Source organism: Streptopelia decaocto (assembly GCF_964273445.1).
Source record: "Streptopelia decaocto genome assembly, chromosome: 7".
Lineage (NCBI taxonomy): Eukaryota > Metazoa > Chordata > Aves > Columbiformes > Columbidae > Streptopelia > Streptopelia decaocto.
Window position 1 is genome coordinate 65,639,951 of NC_138661.1, and position 23,796 is coordinate 65,663,746.

At 42.9% G+C, this 23,796-nt stretch overlaps 2 protein-coding genes across 5 annotated transcripts in view; one reads left to right on the forward strand and one right to left on the reverse strand.

Moving 5' to 3' along the window:
* The first annotated feature begins 205 nt into the window (after positions 1–205).
* CCND1 (cyclin D1) lies at positions 206–17,447 on the forward strand. Its single transcript, XM_082057410.1, has 5 exons — positions 206–613; positions 2,334–2,549; positions 3,085–3,244; positions 8,629–8,777; positions 13,972–17,447. Exons 1-5 carry the CDS (start codon positions 416–418, stop codon positions 14,125–14,127), a joined length of 879 nt encoding a protein of 292 aa, XP_081913536.1. The 5' UTR covers positions 206–415; the 3' UTR covers positions 14,128–17,447.
* The window catches only part of LTO1 (LTO1 maturation factor of ABCE1), a 31,152-nt gene continuing 10,642 nt past the window's right edge, over positions 3,287–23,796 (reverse strand). The window contains exons 5-6 of one of the 4 annotated variants that reach the window (XM_082057416.1): positions 7,700–7,750; positions 3,287–5,489 (exon numbers count right to left, since the gene is read on the reverse strand). In XM_082057416.1, coding sequence (XP_081913542.1) covers positions 7,739–7,750 — 12 coding nt within the window. In that variant the 3' untranslated portion in view covers positions 3,287–5,489; positions 7,700–7,738. Of the gene's footprint in view, positions 5,490–6,492; positions 7,751–20,261; positions 20,409–23,796 lie in introns of those variants that run through there. The other 3 variants (XM_082057414.1, XM_082057413.1, XM_082057412.1) reach the window with 3 other exon arrangements.

Below are 23,796 nucleotides of genomic sequence, written 5' to 3' on the forward strand. Positions count from 1 at the left end.
AATTATGCATGATAGAGACAATTTGGGTTTCCCCCACCTCTCCCTTGCCCTTGAAAGCAAGCCCTTGTCTCATTTGCATTTGCATTAAACCTCTGCTCTCTATAAGCTAAGCAAAGGGGAAGGACTTGAAGCCTATGGGATGGCTTTAGGGCTCTGCCCCTTGCTTTTGGCTCTCTCTCTCTCTTTCTCATTCTCTCTCGTGCTTTGATCTCTGCTTAACAACAGTAACGTCACAGGGACTATACAGGAGAGTTTTGTTGGAAGTTAGAAAGTTTTGCAGCCTCCAGAGGGCTGTAGCGGCAGTAGCAGAAGCAGCATCCAAGGGACTCCTGGAAGGGGAAGAGAGAGGGAGCGAGCGAGCGACTGACTCAGTCCCTCCTGCAGAAAAAACTGAGCGGAGACCACGGAGGCAGACATGGAACATCAGCTGCTGTGCTGCGAGGTGGAGACCATCCGACGAGCCTACCTGGATGCCAACCTCCTCAATGACAGGGTGCTGCAGACCATGCTGAAGGCGGAGGAGACCTGCTCGCCCTCCGTCTCCTACTTCAAGTGCGTGCAGAAAGAAATCTTGCCATATATGAGGAAAATAGTTGCCACTTGGATGCTGGAGGTTTGTATCTTTCGGGGCATTTTTCTTCTTCCTTTGCAAGCTTCGGCACCGAAATGAATTAAGGCGGAGAGTTGCCCCCCCATCTCCTGCGGCTCCCGGCGCCCCCCCCCTTCCCGAAATACAGTTCCCCGGCGCGGCACACGTTGCTCCGGCTTCGGGTGTACGGAGGGGATGGGAACCGGGGTTCCGATCGCTGTCGCCGTTCTTGTCGCTTCTTTATCCTCGGGTCCCGCCGCGGAAGAGCGGCGGGCACCCCCCTTCCCCCTCACCGCCGGTAACACCGCGTCGGGGGGTCCGGGGGTGCCCCGGTGACTTTTCCGGCCGTCGGGGCAAAGCGGTACCGGCGGAGGGGAGCGCGGGGAAGAGCCGGTTCGGCCGGACCCCCCTCCGAGGAGCGGCCCCGGTTCCCGAGCCCCCGGCCGCGCCGGGAAACCATGCCAGTTAATTTTTTCTGGGGATTTTATTTTAAATTAATATCCTTGTACACGTATGCAAGTGGCTGCCCGTGCCAGTGTTATGCGCCATCTTTGTTCTTTTTTATTTGCAAAGCAAAAGAAAAAAAAAAAAAGTGTTTATTAATCGAGAGAAAAAATTAAGAAAGTCCCGGGGAGCAAGCCAAGGGTGTGTGTGGCGGGGGGGAGAGCGGAGGAAAGGGCCGAGGGAAGAAGGTCGGGGGCCGGGGGACCCCGCTGGGGCTGCGGGCAGGGGGACCGGCCCGAGGGGCTCCGGCGTTTCTTGGGGGAGCTGCAGGGTGAAAGTTTCTTTGTTCAGCGCGAAGAGAGGCTGGAGCTGTGGTCACCCCTCAAAGGCACGCTTGTGCGCGGCGGCGATCTGCAACGTCGCCTGGGAAAAGCGAGTTGGAAAGAGCCTCGTCCCCTGGAGGGACAAGTCTCGGGGGGCTCCCAGCGGGAGCCCCAGGGACTGGGCTACATTTTCATGCTTTTTCGGAAGGCCTGCGCGCCCGCGATCTATTTTTAATTAATTTTTGAAAGCGCAGCGCCCTGCTTCGCTCTGGGAAATGTCGCGCCCGGTTGTGCTGCAGGGCGAATAGGGAGGCGGTGAATTTCACTTCGGGGGGCTTCCCCGGAGCCCCCCAGGATGACCACGGCCACGGGGTTCGGTAAAGGACCCCCGCCGCTTCATTTTCAACCTTTTTTGAAAGCTCCACGGATTTTTTAAATATTTTTAAATATTTTTTGAAAAGATGACGTCTGGGGAAATGAGGCTGGACGCCACCTTTGTGTCTCGACCAGAGAGGGGAATCGGCAGCACAACGGCAAATTGGATGAAAAAATAAAAGCGAAATAAATAAATGCGGGGCCAAGCCTGGCTCTGCACCCCATTCCCAGGCACGGGGGGTCGCATTTTCCTCCGTTTTCCTTTTTCTTCCTTTTTAAAAAATTTGTCTTAGGGGCTGGAAGATGGGCACAGACCTCCTTTTCGATGCCCCCCCTCCCCCCCATTTTACCATGAATCGCCTGCGGATTTCTAACGCCACATTTCTCCCCACTTTGTCACTCGTGACTTTCTCTTTCATTTTCTTTGATGTCTCTCTGTTTCCATTTTTTATCCGTTTCCCCCCACTGCATTTCCCCCTTCGTCTCTTTCAACCTTGCCCTGCAAAGCCTGGGAGGTGGGGGGGGGGGGGAAGGGAAGACAGGACAAGCCCAGTTTTCGCCTATATTAAATTATTCTTCAACGATCTCTCTCCTTCTTGCAGGTTTGCGAGGAGCAGAAGTGCGAAGAGGAAGTTTTCCCCTTGGCTATGAATTATTTGGACAGATTTTTGTCGTTCGAACCCCTCAAGAAAAGCCGATTGCAACTGCTGGGAGCTACCTGCATGTTTGTGGCTTCAAAAATGAAGGAAACTATTCCTCTGACCGCAGAAAAACTGTGCATTTATACAGATAACTCCATTAGACCCGACGAATTACTGGTAATTTCATGTTTAAACACCTCAGGAAAATAATAATAATAAAACACAAAAAGCGCCTATTAGGAAGCCCCTGGACGCTGGGGGGGGCTGCCCCGCTGTCGGCGGCGGGTGGGAGCCGCTCCCCGTGGCCGCAGCAGCTGTGGCCCCACCGGGGGTGGCCCGGGATGGGCCGGGGGTCGGTCCGTACCGGGGGTGGCCGCATCATCCCCCCCCCCCCCCCCCTAAATTCCGCACCCCCCCAAATAACCGGAGCGGCCCCGACCGGACGCGGTTGGGCGTGGCGCGGGCGCCCCCTGGCGGCCCCGCGGGCGCACTGCGGGTCCCCCCCTGCACCCCCCGTCCGACCGGGGATCCGCCGGGGGAGGATTCGTGTGTGTGTGTGTGTGTGTGTCCCCATCCCAAAACCGCTCCGAGGGCTGAGTGTCCCGGCTGCGGCTGCTGCCGGTCCGGCCGTGTGCGAGCGGAGCTAACCACATTTCCCCCTCTTCTCCTTCCTCTTCTCCTTCCCCCTTCCCTCCCTCTCTTGTCTTTGCAGCAAATGGAGCTGCTTCTGGTGAATAAGCTGAAATGGAATCTGGCTGCAATGACCCCCCACGATTTCATTGAACATTTCCTTACTAAAATGCCTCTGGCAGAGGACACCAAGCAGATCATCCGTAAACATGCTCAGACTTTTGTGGCTCTGTGCGCTACAGGTATGAGCCCTGCACGTTAAGCAAAGCGCGTCGCTCCCCTACACACCCCCTGGCTTGTAAAGCTTCCCGTAGCTGTTTGGTCTAAAAGCGAATTCACAGAGCTGCGGGGAGGTAATTTAAGCCCCGATTATTGCCCCTTGTTGTTTGCAGAAGGTGGATTACTTTGCAGAGGTAAGTTTGGTTTTGTTTTTTATTTTTCCAGAAGATACTTTGCTTCTGAGTCAAGTATGTGTTGCTGTCAGGGAGGGAGAAGTCCCCCCCTCTTTTGTAGCTTAGGCAGGATTTCTTTACCTCCGCACACCGCGTTTTATGTGGGGGCTGCAAAAGGCTTACGGGGAATCCCTCCCCGCGTGGATCCATTCAGTTTTTAAAGGCGGAGGGAGATTTTGCTTGGTGAATAGCTCTGCGTGGGGTATTTTTCTTAAAAAAAAACCCCTTCCAGTTGCCTCTTCCCCCCCTCGGCCGGTGGCTGGTGGGTTGGAGGAGGGCCACGCGGCACCGCGGCTTTCCTGGCACAGGACCCAGGCGCTGCCATCTGCGCCCTCCCGACCACGTGCTGCGCCGGAGCCATGTGCGGGGCCGGCCTCCAAAAGCGCCGACCGTTCGCTAAGCCAGGTTTGCAGAGGCCTGATCTTTGGTTTCAAGGGCACCGCGCGTGCACGCCGCTTCTTTGAAGTCCCCGTGTTGACTGTGGCGTGTGTGTGTGTGCGTTTGTACGTGTACCGGCTGAACCCCAGCAAGAGGGGAAGAGAAAAAAGGCGCAGAAGAATTCCCTCTGTTCTCCAGATCTCGCGGTTCCCACAGGACAGAGTGGAGGAGCGGGGACAAAAGAAGTTCTAGAGGGAAGATCCTCTGTTTAACCCAAACGTGTTCAGCACGTTTTCTTTTAGTATGGCGAGACCAATGCGGGAATGGCAAAAGAATAAGGAAGGAAAAGCAGCCAAAGCAAATGTTCTTTTGCAGTAGCACGTAACGAGGAATGCCAGACACTCTGTTGACACTGATAAAAACGCAGTGTAAAGGAGATACAGCGCTTTAGTAAATGTTAATATTCGGTAGCAGTTGTGCTAAAAAAAGAGATCAAGGCTGCCTTTGGACTTGAGGGACTCACACCTGAAAACCTCGGTGGGATGTGTGTGGCCAATGGCAGAAATTAATGGTGTGTAGTTTATTTTCCAGAGATGGATCTGGTATAGAGAGATTGAAGGAAGACTGCAGGCGCTCGGAAGAAAAAAATCATTTCACAGTATCAGCCCTACTACAAGGCCTATATATAGAACGACCAAGCCATAAAAGAGAAATTTATAAACACTGGCATTGCTCTTCATCTTGGGCCTAACATCAGCATAACGGGCAGTTCGTAAATTCGATTGCCTGGAATAATGCTCGGTGTTCGGAGCGCTACAACCTTCAGACATCCTTCAAACTACCTGCAGCAACATTTTGGGAAAATCAGACATAACTCTCCATGCCAGATTCTACCAGATAAGGCTTCTACGACTCCAATGCGCGATTCGCTCAGTTTGAAGCTTCCTCGGCTGTTTGCTAAAAAGAGCAGCTACCTGTGCTCCCCTTTGGATACGGGGATGTTTAACCTAGGTTGTTGTGCTGGCAATGACAGGGATAAAAACAAGAGTAGTTCAAAGGTTGGAGACTTGCTAAGAGTCCAGTACTTTGATCTACTGTCGGGGTTGTTATGTTTCTTTTAGGAAGCACATCCAGAGCCTTTATTTAACGCTGCTACACGCCACAGCTGGAGAATGGATCAGTAAATGAGAACCATGTTCTGGGAGTTTGACTTAGGTTTTAAAAAAAGCAGTGCTGAGCTCACCAGGACTGGGGCCCTCTTCAGCTCCCTACTGAAGTTGGGAATATTGCCTGGGGAAGGAGCGCTCAGGAAGGCTGCCACGAGGCTCTCTGTGTTTTCATTGTTATTTCTGGATGTCAGGATTTTTCCCTACCTCTTGCTTTCCTTCGTGACTTCTTTTGTTGGCTAGTGAAGATCACATGTGGCTTAAGTAGCATCTGGACTTTGCTTTGCTGTCGCTGGGTTGCGTTGTGTTTTTCCCGTTGCCAAAATGAACCGGGATGGACCTGCGAACGCGTCGCGCTGCCTGGATGCTGGGGGGCGCAATCCAAAGTCCGCTGGAAACACTGACACTCGCTCAAGTGGCCTCGGGGGCAAGTGCATTTTATCCTTTGCTTGAAGCACAGCCCGCGTACTCTGCTGTAACGGAGGCTCTCCTAAAAAGAGACAGCAAAATAATTCTTGCTTAGAAATCGTGGCTTACCAAGGTGAAGGCTGTGGAAGTGTTTGTAGATGAGTGTTACGCGTGTTGCTCCAGAAAGAGAAGGTTACGCCGCAAGGTGAAGTCGAGGGGAATTCCTCCTAAGCTCCCTCTTCAGTTGTGTGGCTGGTAGAAGTGGATTTGTTTGATTTGGTTTAGTTTTCGAAAAATCCATTTTCACCAAAGGATGTCTTTGTGCTGTGGTGGGTTCGGGAGAAAAAGCACCAAAAAAAAAACCAAACCAGAGGTTGTTTGAAGTTAAGACATAATTGAGCTTAATGAATGGGGCTTTGGCATGGCCGAGCAAGGCAGGGAGAGCTCAAAAAGAAGCAGGCCTCTTTTGGCCCAAGTTAAGACCAGTGTTGAGGGAGAACTGCAGCTCTATACAAGCATAACAATGAATAGCAACAAATATTGGAGCTTCAGCATTTCATTATGTTCCTCTGGTTATCAAAACATACCAGGCTCCTTTTATATTATTATTATTATTATTGCAATTATTATTGTTGTGGCTTTCCTCCTCTCCGATGGAGAAAGCACGATCCGCCTTTGAAACAAGCGTGTTACAATTCTCCTATTCTCCGGCCTTTATAAAATTGGAAGTCTCAAGGTATGCGACCAGTTGGAACCTGTTGCATCTTGCAGCAAGTGATTTATGTTCGCAGTTTTGATTTGCCTCAATGAAAAGATTTTCATTCATAGCCCCCAGCTCTCCAGACGGATGGAATTGCTGCTCCATTTAAAAAGGAAAAGGGGTGACTCGCCTTGTTAGGAATTTTTTTTAAAGCGCTGCAGCGCCTATATGCCTGCTTTGTCCTCCCTTCAGGGTGGCTGGCATTCTTCTCTCTCCTCCCCCTCCTCTCTCTCTCCCTCTCTCTCTTTTTAACAACGCTGAAGTTGTTTATTCTTTTTGGATGAAGTCTCAGATAGGCTACTGGGGATGTGTGCTTCAATTGATGGGGCCCCCTACCCCATTGTGGCTGTGTCAGGTCTAATTCATCTCACCGAAGCCCCCTTGTTCCTGAGCGCTCAATAGCGCAAGATGAGGCGATGGAGGCTGACAATGATGCCACACTCTTCACTTGGGGGCATCCAATTACAGGCGAGAGGGGCCCCCTGATTAATATGCTGAAATTAGTGGCCTCTGCCACAAATAATTCCTTGTTGAGTTGCAACAAAAAGGCAGTCCATGCTGCTTGTCTGGAGTGGTTATAGGGACAGACGCAAACTGGTCATTTAAACTTCATTATCACTTTTCCACCTTGGAAAGAATGAGGGTGTGACTATGAATTCATGTTCTTGTTTACTGCTCCATTTAAAAGAAGAACGCAAATATTCGTCCCAAACGTGATCCTGGCAGGACGGGCTCATTAAACGGACACATTTTGGGTCGTGTTCTGTTTGTGGAGCTCGGGAAATAAGTGTCGCGAACGCGGTGCCACCGTACCCCTCTGGGCAACCCAATCTTGGTGGCATTCATGCTTGCCCACCGAAATCCCTCATTTCTGAAGTCTATCAGTGTTTCTGTTAGGGGACTGGCTTTGGAATGTGTGCTGTGTCCACAAGCGGTCTGGACTACTTTGATTTCTGGGAATGACAGGAGCTTCCGAGAAGGTGGGTGTATTTATCTGGGCAGATTAGGAAACGGGGATAAACTGAAAGTATTTAAAGCGTAGTAAAATAAATGAGGTGACTTTAGACCCAGCTTGCCTTTTTCCTGGCAGCGCATCACAAAAGTTTGGCCACAGTTCATCGTATCGGTTTAATTTTGAAGGTTCATAGAACACTGGGCAAAATGCCCCTTTGAAGGTGGGTATTGGTCAGGGCCACAATGGAGTGTCAGAGGTGTATGAATGGATTCAGAGAGAGGACTTTCATAGAGTCCCGAAGTCTTTAGTTTCCCTGGTAAAACATTTACACAAAAGTTATTTTATCATAATAAAGGAGATGCATGATTTAATACTTAAACTGTTCCACTGAGCCCTCTAAGCTGTCCATTCCTTTGATTTCATTCAAGGGTTTGACAGATGGTTTATATTTTTTCAACCCGGAGGAAGTCGTATTCTGATAAAAGCTGAAGGAATGTATCTCAGGTTCTTGTGTATAATGTGGCGTTTCCCTTTTCTTCCTCACCAAATTAGACATTTACTTGTGCCACTTACTTCCTTTGTTTCTGATTCTCCTCCAAGGTGTACACCGCCACGGATCAAACGCATTCCTGTTCGGCAGAAAGAGCCTTAGCATTAAAATGTGGATTATTCTTATTAAAAACAAAACAAAACAAAATCCCAAAACATGCTAAATGGCAGAGATAGCCCCTTAAGGAATCATGGGAGTGGCTTTGTGGAGAGACCTACAGCAATGCAGTCTGGAAGGGGGCCCAGCCTCTTGTCAGCATGGTGTCACATCAGAATGTAACTGATTGTCCGCCAATTCTTGGGACCCCCGTCACTTAGTTATGCCACATTTACATTAAATCCCTGTTGCCAGGATGGATGGCAGCCACTGACAAGAGACTAGGTTGAGACAAAGCATTTTTAAGATGAAACCTTAATTTAAATATGGATTATCTGCCTCCTGACAGGGTTAAGCTGTCTTTTCTTTTTGTTGATGTTGTTGTTCATTAAAGCTATATTCCTTTGAATGCCAGTGCCAAGGTTTCTGCTTTAAAGGCCGCAAGGACTCCTTATTAGCGAGCACCTTGGATGTGATCACGCGAAACATTTAAGAATCCGGACAGGTTTTCTCAGATGTATGGTGCCATTGACCCCAGTGGCATTATTCACATTATTTAACATTTGAAGAACGGGGGCCCTGCTTATGATAAAAATACCTCAAAATGATGAATGGCCTCGCAGGCTTAGTGCTAGGAAGGGCTACTCACTCGAGCACAGTTGCTCATGTGGAGAAGCGTTTACAGGTTTGGACCTGTAACACTTTTAGAGCAGGAGGCGCCTTTCTGCTCACAATTTTCCCTGCCTTTTCGGATGCAGTAGTTGGCTGGTAGAAGAGTGTATGTGTATGGGCAGGCTTCTCCTAAAGCAATAATTGCAGTCTTTTACTTTATTTTATTTTTTCTCTCCTTTCTTCATACAGATATTAAATTTATTTCAAACCCACCCTCCATGATCGCGGCTGGCAGTGTGGTAGCGGCTGTGCAAGGCCTGCATCTGGGGAACACTAACACTTTCCTCTCCTATCAATGCCTCACACATTTCCTATCACAAGTTATCAAATGTGACCCGGTAAGTGACTGTTTTTCTCTCGGTTCATCTCCTGCCTTAGAGTTTTAAGAATGAACGCCTGCTTGCTGCCCGGTAGCTAACCCGGTGGTAAATCTCCATATAAAGTTAAACCTCAGAGTGGGATTTTTGAAAATGTTGTCTTGTCCGTCCTGGTTATTTAGCTGTCATTATATCCATTAATAATCAGTGATTACCACATCCAGCGCTGATGTTTGTATCTGACAAAGCAAAGGGAACTCTGCATCTATTTAGGACGTTGCACAGGCTGTGTTTGGTTGTAGGTAATGAAACCAGGGGTCTATGTAAAACAAACCTTTGAAAATAAGATGAGGAAATAGTTACTGAGACCTCGCGGTATCTCTGACCTTATCTTTGACCATTCTCGAGGCCTTTTATTGTGCCAAGTGGTGTGAAAAAGCCCTTCTTAAAAGAGTTCTAATGATCTAATTTGGTTTATTACGTGCTAGACCTGCACAGTAGCCAGTATTGAATTCCTTTTCGGAACAAATGCTTGTCCCACGACTTTCTGACAAGGTAGATGGTCCTCACAGGACTCTCCTTTTGCCCCGCAGCTTCCAGGAGATGCACATCAGTAACTAGTGAGCAATAAACCTTTCATGAGTGAATGGGCCAGGAAGGGAGCCGACAAGGAAGACCTAAAGTCAATGATCCATGTCATAATGGTGTGTGAAGTTGGGGCAGAGTTGAGCTTTGTTTTGTAACAATGTGGAAGACCAATAAATAGATGCTTTAAAAAGGTTCTTGTGAGGTCTCCAAGCGCTGGACAATGAGTCAAATAAAGACAACTCTGTGGTTAGCGGGCAGAATCTTGGAGATGCTGTTAAATTATTTTAGATGTTAGTAATTTAAATACATAGAGAGCTGTGCTAGTCCAGACACTGCAAAAGTGGGTTTGTATAATTGGGCTTTGTTGACAGGACTGAGTGATTTCTGGAAAGCTGAATGCATCATAATTATTCACAAAAGAATATTTTACTTTTGATAGACTATGTGAAACAATTGCTGACAAGTATCTCAGCTTATTATTTTGATCACCTTAACAATGCCTCACTATTGGGCACGTTATTTTTGCCATTTATATTCCTGCAGCTAAAGTAATACAGATCCAGTGCTGAAATGTTAAATACTCTAAGAACTTCAAATGCTGACATAAAATGCTGCTCGGTCTGGCACGCAAATGTAATACTTTTAGTCCGTTTGCGAACAATGTAGATATTTCAGTGTATGGGTGGCCACTATCCAATGCAAGGTATTTGAAGCAGGTACTGAGGAAAAAGTATCTCTTCTGATAGTATCTGATTCAAACAACATTATTTAATCATTCCTGATACAGAGCATTGAAGTAGATTCCCTCACATCTTGGAGAACAGCAGCACGTCCTTATGTGACTTGGTTGGATGACAGAGCTCTTTTAAAAGAAAATAAAGTCATTTTAGCAAGAAGGAGAATTCTTGCTTGTTTCTGTTGTTACTGCAAGGCCACAATCTGTATGACCTGAACTTAAAGTTAGTAGCTTTAAAAGTAACTAACTCCCCTCTGGCTTTCATTACTAAATATATTTATGTGTTAGAGCAGCTAGAGTTAGAAGTAAGGTTTTTGTATAGGTTGCTACAGAAAATAAGCACCATAAAATTATATCTATGTGTATGTATGATGTTGTGTTTTTAATGGAATAAGGGAACAGCATCTTTCACTACTGTTGCTTGGAGTAAACTGCTCGGTTTCATACACCGCATGATTCTCCTGCATAGAGAATTTCCCATAAGATATGTCATCCCTGGTTACAAATGCTACTCCCACAATCTCATTTCACTACCGTGTATATGAAGCTTGTTACTCCACAGTGATGGTTCCCCTTGTCAAACCACAGAGGTGAACACGCTTTATATTGGATGGTCTTGAAATACGAAGAGCGTGCGTTAGAACCCGGCTCACATTCTCCCTGATTATCTATTAGCTAGAGCAGCGGGGCTGTCGGATTTCAGGTTACATAATTACACTTTTTTACCTTTAGTCTCAAAGAAAGCTGAATCTAAAGTAAAATGAATATCACCTGATTGGAATTCCTTTATGGTTCATGTTTACGTTGGTAGGAGTCCAATTTCCCATTTTGCCTTTGATCAGGGGTAATTAGAAGTCAGATAATCACAATTAGAAGTCTTGGGCTGTCTTCCATCATTCTATTCTTGACCCCATCATCCAAACAGATTGAATTTTACCTGACATTCATTTCCAGGCCAGAAATTTGCTAAACTAGATTAGATTGGGTTTCCACGCTGTCTGTTAGAACACTGGAATTCGTCTGCCTGCCCTTACTCAGAGGCACCTTCAACCATGTGCTCGTTATCCGGACAGGTCCGGCACTAACAAAGCATTTCCAGGCAGTTTCTTTGTGCTGTTGTTGTTTGTTTCCTTTAGTATCTGACCCCGGAGTCCGATCATGTCTCCTGTGTGTGTTAAAGGTATTTGACCACATCAGTTAAACTAGCGAGTCTTTCTTTTCTCCTCTCACTGAGGAGCTTAATTAATCCAGGAAGGGTTTATGACCTTGAACAAACTGTGGGCATTGAAAATTTGGGTAGTGAAGCAGAAAAGTTGTTGGGAGAAGTTATCAGAGCAACGCTCAAGTTTTGGATTTGCTGTTGAGCGTTGCGAAGTACTGAGAAGGAAAACAGCTTTGGTGAGGTTCTTCACAGTCAATTTTATATTTTGCAGTTATTTTTGCTAACTAATACAGTGCCGCAGACAAACTATTCACCTAATAGTCATCTGAATAAGAAATGACAAAAATGCTTAAAGCATTAAAAAATATTGTTCATCCAACTGTAGTTTAAGATGTAGTCTGTTCATAATACATGGTAAAGATTATGTTTTAAAAACATACAGTTACAACGTGCTGTACGCTGAGAATCTCGCAGGAAAAACAACTCTGTGGTCAAAAATTACCTTTAAATTACATAGCCCTATGTAATTATTCATGACTGGACTCCAGAGGGAGAATAGGTATTTATAGAAATTCCTTCGAATGGTTTTAGTTTGCAGAGCTCCAAAACACTATATGCAAATGGTTAGGATTAAAAAAAATAAGAATTAGCGAACAAGCTCCCCTTCTGCAAAAAAGAGGGTTTGTTTGGAAATCGGTTGGCGTTCAGTTCGGAACACCGAACACGCCACCTTCTTAAAACACAATTATCCTCAAAAGTGCCTGGATTCTTAAAACAAAAAATACCTAAACCCGTATTCCTGTACTGCTCTTTAATACATCTAATTCCAAGTGTGACTGAGGTCCATGGCCCAGGACCTGCAAGTAGAAGCTTTAGAGTCAGGATTGATCCGTCATATGTTGAGAAGGGGCGAAAGGACTTCACAGAGACCTTATTGTGAAGGGCAGAGGTATGTCGGAGCCCAAGGCATGATGACTTCAGGATATGAGGCGTTTCTTTTTGTCATTTAAAACGCTGTGTGTCTCTGTCAGGAGGAAATATTACACTAGGGTTTAAACCAGAAAAGGTCATAGGTTATGTGTTTTCAGTGAGCTGTAACTGATGGTCTGATCTGCTTAGAGGTAGGATTAACCTCCCTCTCTCTCAGAAAGGACTCGCAGAGAATTGTTTGCTTGGGTTTCTAATCTTATTTTACCCCAAATGCCATGTGCCCTTATTGGTGGCAGAGGAGATTCTTGTGGTAGTGGAATCAGTGAAAAGCTGGTAGATCACACAAGAAGCCTCTGAATGAAGGCAGAATTGAAACTGGGAAAAAAAGAAAACAGCAGGCAGGTCACCCTCTCAGGAAAACAACATTCATTCTCAGTCATGCACATCCTAACACTTTTGACGGCAATTTATCATGGAAGACTGGGTTCACCGCAAGGGCTAACACATGTCATAGGTTAAATCAGAAAAGGCAATCCTGAAAGGCAACTTCAAAGTCCTTAATACACAGAGTTAAATATGTTGGGGAAAAGCTTACGATGTTTGTTATAAAGATACGAGTAAACAGCACGCTGGAGGAATTTTGGCAAAACGCAGCGTGATTGTTTTGCCTATTTAAGGCACCATTTGTGGCGTTGCAATGGCTCTGAGGAATGCAGAAAGTTGAACAGGTTGAGCTAACGGGTGTCTCCAATTGCTGTGGATCGATAAGTATTGGAGATATCTGCTCACGCTACAGCATAATGCCTGGGGGAAGTTGCCTTTCCCCACGGGAGGTGTGATCTGCTGGCTGCTTTACGCTTGGAATTCACACCAAAGTCTGTGCACCCTCCTGAATATTCAGCTCCGAGATAACACTTTTGAAGGCAGGGAAAGAGATCTCACCTTGAGATTTCAGGGTGAATGTGGTAGCAAACTGAAAGCTTGGCAGCCCTTTGTAACGCGTGCTTGCAAAGATGTTTAGTGGTGCTTCTGAAAGATCTCTCCATTTTGGAGTCATACAGTCCCGTACATTTTTCTGTCCAGATGCTTTTGGAGTTAGAAATCAGTTGGCTAACTTGAGCTGCAGGCAACTTTGGGCATGTGTATCTAAATATATACATGGCACTTCCATCTAAGAACTTTATATTATTGGAACTCAGCCTGGGAACATCACTGTTGGTGACCATCACTTCTAGTAGACTGTAATGTGACTGATTCCAGCCCAGTTTCATGTCTTTGCAGTTCCACTCGCTTAATTTTGATTGATTCATGCTGCTGTCCAGACTGTTCCAAAAGGTATAAAAGGACAATGACGTAGAAAAAATACACAGAACTGAAGTGTTAACAGCACGGGCAGAAAAGTAGTAGCGCAAACTAGAACATCTTGGTGTGTCAGTGTCCTGCCTGGGTTAGTTATTATGTGTGTTGCTGCAGCGGAGCATCTATCACATTCACTTGTAGACCTGTGGGCTGAGACTAACACCAAAACAGCCTCGGTTTGTCCAGAGGACCATCTATGGAGATGCTCACCTTGGCCATTAGATAGAAGATGCGAAGAGCTAGTTGGCATCCTGCAGAAAACGGGGTAGCTTGTCCAATCCATGCGCTGTTCCATGTTTCTCAGACTCCTTTGAGTCTGCCGTCCTCCCAGATTAACTTGATTATATTTCTCTTGCTTTTTCAAGAAACGGTATTCGGTCTGTGATCTTATTTCTAAAGGACTCTTGGGTCTTTTTCTCCTTCCGTTTCATCTTCTCTAGGATTGTTTACGAGCCTGCCAAGAACAGATTGAGTCCCTCCTCGAATCCAGTCTACGTCAGGCACAGCAGCACAACGTATCTTCAGAAACAAAGACTGTAGAGGATGAAGCAGACCTTTCCTGCACACCTACCGATGTGCGAGATGTGAACATTTAAGAGGACTTCTGCTAAAGGCTTTGCTTGGCGAGAAAACCAGACGAAGAAAGGGCATCTGAGAAGGAATCAGCAGCAGGATCTCCCCGCCAGAAACCCTTTTCTCCAGGACATTTTTATACCAGAAGGGAAAACCAGTCTTGTTCTATTTTTTCTTGCTCTGTCTCCCTTCCATCTGTGACTTCAAACAAATAAACAACAAAAAAATACCCCAAAAACTGTCTTAAAAAAAAAAAGAAAAAAATAGTATTTGCATTACCCCCAGGGGTTTGTGCTACAAAAATAGAGGATTTTATACAATAATAATCAACTAGTTTTTATATTAAAGTGTTCTTGTCTGTATGTTGTAAAAATAGGCATTAACACACAAAATGTCTCCAGGGGAGGTATTAGATTTGATTTCTTACATATAAAACAAATCAACCAACCATTTTTAAAGTAGAAGAGGTTTGTTTTGTTTTGTTTTTAGATAGTAAATGAAATATTCTTTTTTTTTTCTTTAAAAAGCATAGCTTTAACGCAGTTCTAGGCTTTTCTGTATCTTGCTTGCTTATGCATTTAGTCACTTTATATTTCATCTGTAAATGTTTATTTTATTTCCTTAGGGTTTTTTTTTTATCCTCTTCACCTTATAAATGGTTAACGTAACCCATAAGTTAGTGTATGTTAGTATGCAGCATTATTATATGTTAATCTTTTTTGTGCCTGTGGATTGCCTGGGCATAAGGCATTTGTAGGGTTCCAGCTTAGCATTGTTGGGAAAGGCCAATGTACTACTCATACGATACTCTATTATATAAAGAGAAACCGAAATAGTGACATAATATATTATATTTTTGTAATCTTCATATTTTTGTAGTTACCTGTGTAAAAATGCTGGTCTGACCCCACAGATATTCTGCCTAATTATGGTCAGGTTCAATCCACAGTTCAGTCTTTGTTTGTTTGTTATATTCTAAAACCATTCCATTCAAAGCACTTTCAGTCCATTAGATATAGGAAATACATTCTTTTATTGTGTGGGATTTATTTTTCTTTTTTTTTTTTTAATGGAATGGTTTGGAAATACATAAGTGCTTGTTCGCAAGGTTGGAATTGCAAAGCAAGTGCATTTAACTATGGTGTTAGAGGAGAGGTGACTTCTTTTTGCCGAAGGTTGTGTTCCAGCGAGAGAAATTGCATTCACAAATTGCCAGGATATCTTCCTATCCTTTTCTATAGAAAAGCTGAAGTTTAGAATCCTTTGGTGCCAACTCGTCTTTATAAATTAGGGGCCTTAAAGGTTCACGTATAGGACACATAGTTTAAGGATTGTCGCTAGATGTTTTACAACTGAAGGTTTTTAAACACTAAAATATATAATTTATAGTTAAGGCTAAAAAGAATATTTATTGCAGAGGATGTTCGTAAGGCCAGTATGATTTGTAAAATAATGCAATCGCCCCTTTTTCAAAACAAGGATCTTTCTACCCTTGATGGCGCAGTTTTAACACAGCTTATTAAAGAAATAAAGGACACGCTTCAAAGAACAAACCCAAAACAAAGCCGGCGATTTGGCCCCTTCCTATACATTTTCAAAAGCAGTCTAACCATGAAAAGAACGCCATAGTTAATAGATATGAAAATTGGAGTACTTGAAAGAAGTTCTTATTCCAGTATATGCCCCATTTTTTTTTTATTTAGCTACAAATAGAAAATTTGCACATCTTGGCTATGTATCTTTTTATTATTATTTTAGAAAGTAGCTGAAGAGACGTGGACATAGCTGTTGAAGTTGATGCTCGAGGAGAATGTGATGGTGAAATGTATGTGAGAAAAATGCCGCTAAGGTGTTGATTGTAAAAATAAAACAACGGAAAAAAACCAACAAAAAAAGGAAAAAAGAAAATTAAAATTAAAAAAAAAAAGAGAAAAAGAAAAAGAGAAAAGAAAAGGAGTGGATGCTCCATTTTTATTGAGCTGCTATGGATAAATTCCCAGCATGGTTTGAAAAAAAAATTAACATTGCTTTTCTGTATCTTTGTCATTGTGTTTTGCTGCTATTTTGTGGATCATTTTTTTTTTTGTTTTGTTATACAATGTCATATACTGCCATGTTATAGTTTTAATTTTCTCATAGAAAATTATATTATTGACATCATTTTTTTTTTTGTAGATTTTTTTATGTGATCAGTTTTTACTTAATGTGATTACTGCTCTATTCCAAAAAGGTTCCTGTTTCACAATACCTCATACTTCAGTTACCCGTGTCTAGACCAGGTTTTAATGTTCGTACACAGTGCCTCATAGTTCTACTGCAAACGGAAATGCATCGAACGTTTTTCTGAATGGGTCTCGCGATTTGCAACTAGGTTGCGTTAATTTAAAAAACAGCAGACATTTCAGAAGATCAAGTAATGTCCTTTTTTTTGTGTGTGGTTCCACATTTTATAAAGCTGGATTCTTTGTCTGATCTGGGGTTTATTCTCATAGTAGTTTTAAGCTGTGTTATTAGCCACGTTGATATATGAAAGGTGCATTATAATATAACTCTTGTGTGCCACCTGATGTGGTTTCCCATCAGTTGGGACGCATCATTTGGTATGATAGGTTATTATCTGGAACTCTAAGTACAGTACTTTGTGTGTTTAATCTGTTATGATATACTAGGGGGTTTTTTTTGTTTGTTTTGTGTTTTGTTTTTTTTTTTTTTTTTTTTTTTAATTATAGCATAATGCTAATTTAAAAAGCCTGTAAATCTCATAAATAAGCCAGCTAACAGAGTTGTATGCTGAAGAATAATCTAGCTGTTGCCTGTATGCTGCTAAACCAAAACAGAATTAGAACTCATTTTGAGGCAAATGCAGTTAAGATCCTACATAGTGCGTAAATAAAGCATTGCAATGCTACTAGCAGTCGCAGGACCCAGGAGGACTGGATACATTCTGTCCAAATTTCAGGAACATTTTTTACTGCTTACCTCATAAAACACTTCTGTTCGTGGCATCTCTGTGTCTCTGAACCAAACATGATTATTAAGTTAGTGCTCGTTGGTTTATTATGTGTTACACTGAGTGGCAGTGCATGCTGCAGATTTCTTTAAAATATTGTTATGTACTAAAAGGCCAAATCCAGATAAGTGGGTTCAAGTGCCAACAGAGATGCTTTATTTGTCACGTTGTTATAACAATCTGTAGTAAGCAAGCAATTCAGATTTGTACATTTTTATATTGTACTTATTGGCATCACTGGTCTGAAATGCACATTTTCACCAACAGACCTGTAACAGACGAAGTTTCCAGCAAAAAAAACTAAAGTCTAGAAATAAAATTGGTAAAACCCAATGTCTGCTTCTTGTCATTTATTTTTTAATGGCTTTCACAAATGCTGAATGGTAGGAACTACCTGATGCTGTGAGTAAACCACGTGGCACTTTGTGGTTTTTACTCTCCTGTCGTTATTTCAGGAAACTGTAGGTGTTTTTAGCAATGAGTAAGTGACTGCCTGTCACAGTGATGTGTATTTTTAAAGAAGGTAATTAGAGTAAAATACCATTCAGAAAAGGTATAATAAAGTAGGAGTTGGATGCTACAGAATGCTTATTTCTATTTATTTATCAGTGTAAGGTTTTGCGGCCTGGAATACCTTGACAGAAGATAGTTTAAGAGCAGTGACGTTCATCTGCTTGCTTTTCCGTTCCTTCCCCTCATGCACAGCTTTTGTATCTTAGTATTGTATCACTAAAATAATAAGGAATAAACCTGAAAACTGTAAAAGCCTATTAAAAATACATTAAAAAGAACTAGACCTAGAAGGACAGAAATTATATTACATATATATATAATTATATGTATATTATATATATATGACTAGAAAGTAAATTGAGAAGTAACTATAACCTGTGTTACAGGTCACGTTCCAAAGTATCTCTGAAAACTGGGGATGCTCATTATTAATTATTACCAGAGCTGAACACAGCAGAAACAGCTTATTCTTAGTGGAGATGGTCAAGCTTCTAACCTATGAATTTGACTACTTACCCTATGAAAATATTTCTGCTTTAATTAAAAAAAAAAATCCATGTAAAACGTCCAGTGCTTGTCTCTGATTTTGCAAAGAGTTTTCCCATTGACTAAACTTCGCATTACAACCGATTCAATGCAGTAAGTACGGTAAAGGAAACAAAGAATGAATCTCCTGAGATTAACACATAGTCCATCACAAAACGTGCAGTTACTAATAGATGGGGAAACCATTTGCATCAGAAGAATCCCAGTCGCGCTTCTATCACCTTGTGTTTTCTCAGTCATTTCTGATGGAAACCTGAAGCATGTGGGCTACCGTAAAACGACAGATCAGGTGGGTAAAGTAATATCAGTACATCCTGGGGTCTATAATTTTATGCCATTTAAAACGGGGAGTTCCTCAACATGGTCAAGTTACGCTGGTTGGCCGCTGAGGAAGATTCGTATAGCAGCCAAAGATCGGAACTAGATTCACAGTGACTTGAAATACAGCTCAAGACAAAGCTTAAACTGGACTCAGTCAAGAACGCCTCATTCCATTTAAGCACATATAATTGGCTCTGTTACTTAGATTTTCCTTCTCTCAAACATCATCTCTAAACGCAGACCACTAAATTTGAATGTTGGGTGAACTATGCCAGTATTAGTCACACTGCGAAGGGCAGAAAGACAAGAATGTGGCAAGAAAAACAATTTACTATAGGCTGCAAAAAATATGCATGTTCAGCTAGGCTACGCTGTAGCTTATTAAAGGGAAAAATACTCTATTTTCCTACATCAGATTGAGATGTACACAGAAAAACCTCCAAAATCCCTCAAAAAATCCCCTCAGTTCCATTGCTGAACTCAGACTGACTGACAAGCTTGGATCTTTTATGAGCACTTAAATTCACACTCTTTATTAAAGAATTAACAAGATCTGTTAAATGTAAAAACTTGGAATCCACTTCCATTCAAGTGCATCTGGGATTTTAAGTGATAGAAAATTCCAGAAGATAGAGGAGAAAGTGATGCTTGGAGCTATTATTTCGAAGGAGTCATAGGAATGACCCAGGCATGGAGGCTCGATACCCTAATAAAGATTCCTGGCAACGTCACTGAAAAGCTACAATGGGACAAAGGCAGTAAAGCTATAAATGATGGCATTTTAACAAATTCCTGCCAGCATCATTTTATGGGAAATATATCTCTTCAGACAAACATGGGATTTTTACAATCCCACAAATAAAACTGATTCTAGTAACTGGACTGGCATGGCAAACACAGATTCCCCTTTTGAGTTCCACACAATATTCCAATCAAATGATGAGAAAGCGATTACAAATTAGTCAGCTGGTTTGCACCGATAACATGAGACTTGCTAGACTTCGGATTTTGTTCTTCAGGGTCAAAGTGTACAAATTTAGGAGCAAGGCAGAAGTTACCCCTTTGTTTCTTTAATGCAATAGATATTTAAGAGGAAAAATGGAAATAGTTACCTGATGATCCTATTAGCAGCTGCAGAGCCCTACTTAATGTGTCCTACTTCTTGCCTGTGCGAAGGCTTTGTATTAAAAAGCCTCCTATTTCAGGGAAGTCACTAAGAATTCACATCCAGCATTTTCCTGAGGGCTCTTACCTGAAGAGGGAACTACTGGCAGAAAGACTCTGTGCTCACAGGCGGCATCTCTGCTCCGCGTGGTCCCTGCTGATGCAGGAGCATCACCCGCAGTGTGTGGGCAACATCTGCTCCTGGGTCCACACCACAGAGCTCCTGAAGCTATTTTTAATGTGGTCTTCAGAGCATCAATTCCTTCAAAGAATAGCCCCAAACTTTTCGGGAGCAGTCACTACCGTACATAGACCGACAACAGCTTTTTACTTGTCTCAAGTCACCTCTCTGGACACAGGAGGTTGTGTTTAGTGGCTGCGAGAGGTCTCCTTTCTTATGCAGAAGGAGAAAAGAAAATCCACCTGTGTGGATTTTTATGGCTTATGCTACTTGTCTTACTTACGATAATATCCTTGCAGAAATACAACAATTAGTGTTTATTTCCGATTAAAAAAACCCAAACATATAGCAATCCCCAGCAAAACCAGAATAACAGTCTGTCCACTCACTTGAAGACTACAGCAGAAAATTATTTTCCTATCATATTCAAAATATATGCTACCGGACAGTCAGAGTGCAATCTTCCCTGCTAATGTGTCTGTCAAGGGGTGAAGCCTACCTGAAAGCCACCTGCCCAGTCAAATGAGACCTCGACTACAGCTGCTCAGCTCTGACTAATCTGGCATGAGCTGGAAAACAAAGAAGCAAAATAAGAACTTTGTTAAGCAACTGTTGCTAAATTCACACTTGGTAACACAGTTGGGGTGGGTGACCAGAGGGTGACAGGAACTTCTTCCCCACCAGTAACTGGCTTCAGATATGGAAAAATCAGAGAGAATGGCCTGGAAGTGCTTGTGCTGACAAACACGTATATAAAGCAGTAACTGGTTAAGAGGGTAACCCCGCGGGGTTGGAGAGAGCTCCGGGTACAGGTATCTTATACCATCAGGAAAGTGAACCGAAGGAGGAATCGCTACATGCACAGGCCAAGCTCCAGGCCAGGACCTGACACGTGGACTCTTCTCCTGGGTCCATGTGGTGAAGCTCTAGGGCTTTGATTTGTGCACACAGCGTGTGCATCGCAGAATGGCACTTGCTCTCCACTCACCATTCCCAACCCGCTAAGTACATTTCAGATTATATGTGGCCGAGTAGTGCGGTTTTGTTACTTCATCCACCCCACCTGACTGCCCTGTGATGCTTGTCTTAATCCACCCGCAATGTATATTCCATTAAATCCCTGCTCCTCTAGGACAGCTACACATTCCTCACGCTAAGAATGTTATTTGTAACATTAGCACCAGTTTTCAAGGAGTAGGGCTGAGATGGGCAAAGCATTTAGCAAGGGCCACTAAACCCCCACTAGAGCATTACGACAAGAGTGACCCAGTGTCCTAAGTCACTATTCTGATGGCAAACTGTCTGAAACGGTCAATTGAGCTTTTTGATGTTTTATTCCTCCTTTTATTAGATGTTATCGCTATAGATTGTTTGAATACAGGGTATTATTTTTGAGCAGCTTTTTTGCTCCTTGAACACCCGCAGGCCACAGTTCTTTCCATTTGGTGCTGGCCACTTTAAATATGAAGCTCTGATATACTGTTATGTATGCTGTTAAATATAGCTATGTTCTCTTTATATGTACACATAACATCTTCCCAAGATTTCCAGAAGGCATCAGCAATTATTTACTCCAAAGTAAATGTTATTTCTTATAAACAAGATAGCGTTATTTCACATTTTTGACTCAGTATTTGTGTAGCTGATTCAGTCATTCACTATGAGCATTTTGTTCCTTTTACAATATACCTATCAGCCACATATCAATCCCAGCTTCTGTTTTCATGGAGACCCTTGGACTGCAAAGGATCAGAAAAGTTCCTCCCTTTCGGACAATATTTTTCCAATGTAAATTAAAAACTTCATCTGCCTTCACTTCTGCATGACAGTGCTGAACAGAGTCAAACAAATACATGCAAAGCCTCACATGTTTGTGGAAACACCAGTGTCCTCTCATCCTCAAACAACTTTCCAATTACCTAAATACATTAATAGCCCTCCATGTTTTTAAATTCCTCTGTAAACCTGCTTAAGGTGTCTTCAGGGATCTCTTCCCATTTGTCCTGTGCTTCTCCTGAAGGAGAATTTCAGGCAAATCACAAGTCAAATCACAATCACAAGCTCCTTGAAATAGTCTTTCCACATTTTTCACTAACACGATGTGTTTCTTTCCCATTGGTTTGAGACATCATGATGCTACTGGACTTCCAAGAAGTTTGTCCTCATCTTATTGCATAAGGGAACTTAAAAGATATACAACTATAATAAGCCAGATTCTCGACATGCGGTTCTAACAATGCACCTGTGGTGAAGCAGGGTTATGAATTCCCAAATTGTGCTCTAATCATTCTCCGTCTTACTTGGGTGTTCTGCATGCGACACATAAAATGATGCCATAAATCCAAGTGGGTTTAGGTCTACAGTGCATGTAACTACAGCACGGCCAAGGTCTCCCCGAGAAGGAAATACACTGCAGAAATAACCTCTAGCTTTGCTTAAAAGTGATAGATTATTATAGCGATTCTTAGTTTCGAATAGTAATTTGGTTTTTAACTTGGATTTCAGAAACTGTCGAGTGCTTATTAACAATAACTGCTGTGTGGTTTTTTTTTAAAGGAGGTAAATGGGGTCTCAAAAATTCAATGTCTGCACATACATTGCAGAAAAAAAAAAGCCAGTTTAGAGAACAATGTAGGCATGTGTTTTTAAACTACTGTTCGTGCAGTCTGGTCAGGACTGTGTGACACAGTATACAATGTTTTGTCATCCAAGGAATGTCTTTGATCAAGAGTTTATGCAAGAAGGAAAAAAAAGCCATGAAACCCTAATCCGTTCCCACAGTCCAGTAAACGTGAGCTGGACAAACAGTGGACAATAGCAGTAAAGCTTGCTGCTGGAACAATAGCTGCAACTACAAAAATTAAAGGGTTGCTGACTCACAGTTCCTACTATCAAGAAAAGATTCCACGCGGTGTTGATTATTCCCCAGAATCCTGAAGATGCTTAAGGTTAAAAATGGTAATTACTACTACATTGAGATAAAGGAGGAGCAAAATGTACTGCTGAACAATCAAAAAATGAAAGATCGTGACAAATACTGATGATGATTCTGGAGACACTGAACAATCATCTTTCTGCCTAAACATTTTGCTAAAATAAACTTCGTCATTTTACAACAAACAAATACCAGTTCAATTCTTTCAGTGAGCATCCCACTCCTGCACGCCATCCATACAAATTCTGCACAACTACCATCAAGCTTTCCAGTTTTTCAAGACAAAAGCTCCATGCTATTCCTTATACCCATTCAGAAATCTGTAGGCAATTTTGCCAAGCCAAAAACACACACAGAATTACACATTATTGGTCAATTACACATGTACACGAAATAAACAACTAAAAACATTGTCTAGCAAGCCACTTCGGAATTAACTTGCACTTTTTACAGCTGATTTTTTTTACCTTTCATATATTTAATGAGAATGAACAGGTACTATTTTATGTTAATAAAGATTTCCAAAGTCTCCTACGTTGGCTGTATTTCAGACAAGCTTAGTGACCAAGTGTCCTTCCACATAGTGTTACATCACTTGGTAAAGCAAAGTACTTGAAGAATCTTAGGGTGAAAAATGCTGCAAGTATGTAATTATTATACTCAGGGAATAAACACTTCTGTGATTAAGGCAGGAATATTCACAGTGCAATGCCAAAGAGATATTCAAGTTAGCTACATATGAACAAACTGTACAAGCAGTGTTAAAAAAGAACTTATTTGGATCTGTAACAGCATTGTACATCAGCACATATCTATATTTTCAAGTCTGAGTGCACGGGGTTCTATACTTAGAAGACTGTTTTCAAAACAGTGCATGAAGCTTTTTTCATATTACTTTTCACGCCAACAGAGGCCGAGCTGGTTCTGCAATTCCAGACACTGGGATGTGCTGAAGCACCTGGGTACCAGACTGATCTAGTTGGCCTTTGCACATCGATCCTGGACACCAAAACTCGCAACTG